This window comes from Atta cephalotes (assembly GCF_000143395.1).
Source record: "Atta cephalotes unplaced genomic scaffold scaffold00042, whole genome shotgun sequence".
NCBI lineage: Eukaryota > Metazoa > Arthropoda > Insecta > Hymenoptera > Formicidae > Atta > Atta cephalotes.
Window position 1 is genome coordinate 1,327,514 of NW_012130106.1, and position 2,030 is coordinate 1,329,543.

Sequence of the window (2,030 nt, forward strand, 5' to 3'; positions counted from 1 at the left end):
ATTATATATATATATATATATATATATATATATATACATAAATTATATACATAAATTCCTCAACATGCCTTTTCATACCTTCTCATTCTTTCTCGCCTTCTTCTAATTCCTTCTTCAATACTCGTGCAATACTTCGTGTGTTATTTTAGAGAAAAAGTTACATGATTGATATTCTGATTTAATTAGTCAAATATAAGAAAATGTGAAAAATGTTCTGCGAATAAAGAATTAAACCATCCTTCATTTGAATAGAATAGATTGCTAGATAAATCTCTGTGAAACTTCTGATAGATAAATCAAGAACAGTAAATAATAATGATGAGTAGAGAATATTAAGATTTTTTTATATTGTCTTATAGCACGCTTTGATGAAAGCAATCCTGTTTGCTCATAAAATAATTTTGAAAAATTGGCTATCCGAATGGAAGTTATGTCAAGTTAGAATTAAAAGTTGAAGTTTATTTTTTTCATAATACTTTTAATATCACTTTAAGATGAATGAAAGTTTTTTTTTTCCAGAAAAAATATTTCAGACAAAAGTTTCTTATATTTTTTTGTGTAATCTCTGAACTGTAATAAAATATATTATTATATGTTGCATTTTCAAAATTTAATATATGATTTGAATAGCTTATTTTCGAAATCGGAAGTTGAAAGTATTATTTGAAACGAATAAAACATATTCGATTATTCATCACAATTTTTGAGATTTTTCATAAAAATTGTGGTTTAAAAAAGTGGTTTTTAGACATCTTATCTTCTTTCTTCATGTTCTAATCTTTTCTCGTAAATCTGACATAAATGCTATATCAAACAGGTGTTGTGGCATTAAATGGACTTTTGTATGTGGTGGGTGGAGACGACGGTTCCTCCAGTTTGGCATCTGTAGAAATGTATTCTCCAAGAACCGATACCTGGACTACTTTGCCGACTTGCATGGGAGTTGGACGTAGTTACGCAGGTGTAGCCATCATCGATAAACCAATGGCCTCTGGAACGACAATGTGAGGTCTACAGTCCGCTGGGCATACGACAGAACAAAATATGGATTTAGATGTCGAGACATCGGATTCCTCGCGGGAAGCCGGGCCCAGCGGTGTGCAAAATCGCGGCGCCAGCCACAATTGTCCAGGTCCGCGTTGCGTTTGTCAGAGATATGAAAACGGCGAATTAGCTGCAGTCATAATGAATCAAGGCAGAAGTAATCAGGAGAGGGATGACAGTTATCAAAACGCGGGTCATATCTCACGTGCTTTTCAGAATCGTCCCAACAGCACGCTACAGATACATCCAAATCTGAATCCAAATTATCAAAATCCGATTGATTTGATACGCAATTATAACCGTCGATTACAACAATCACAGCAACAGCAACAGCAGGAACCAGAAGAAAACATTTACGAGTGTTTGGACAATGATGATGATGATGATGACGATGATGAAAATGTGGAGATCCCTCAGAATGAATCTCTTGTCCAAAACAATCAGGATAACATGGATAATCATATGTATGAAAGAATAGAGGAACGGATATCGTGTAGCAGTGGAGCGCATTGTCACTATAAGTATCATTTACCTACTCATAATTTTTTGAGCGATGTGGAAAATGCTAGAAATGTGAATCCATACAATCAACCGAGACACATTTATATCGATTATTCTCGATTGAATAGTAACATCTATCAAAGTTCTCTAAACAGATTAGGTCGCAATTGTTTCTCCACAGAGAATATTGCATATGCTTCTACGAAACATTTTCATCCAATCATGTATAATTGCACGTGTCCATACTGTAGAAACATGGACCCAAGATACGTATGTCATCACTGTTATTATCTGTATAACAAATTACAATATCAAGACACCGCTAATTCCAGACATTACGTGTATCAAGTCTCAAGAAATTGTAGATGTCCCTTTTGTCGTGGTGAATACTCTTATACAAAATTTCCCGTTCTTCGTGCTGCTGAACTATTGAAAATAGAATGTCATTGTAGAAATCTGGCAAATTGCATCTGCCGTAATAAAGC

General features: G+C 34.2%; 1 protein-coding gene across 1 annotated transcript in view; it reads left to right on the forward strand.

Annotated features, from left to right (window-relative positions):
* Positions 1 to 1,008, forward strand: part of LOC105622243 (ring canal kelch homolog) — a 66,056-nt gene extending 65,048 nt beyond the window's left edge. Inside the window, exon 9 of the mRNA XM_012203666.1 lies at positions 818 to 1,008. Coding sequence (XP_012059056.1) covers positions 818 to 1,008 — 191 coding nt within the window. The remainder of the gene's footprint in view (positions 1 to 817) is intronic.
* Positions 1,009 to 2,030: the final 1,022 nt, after the last annotated feature.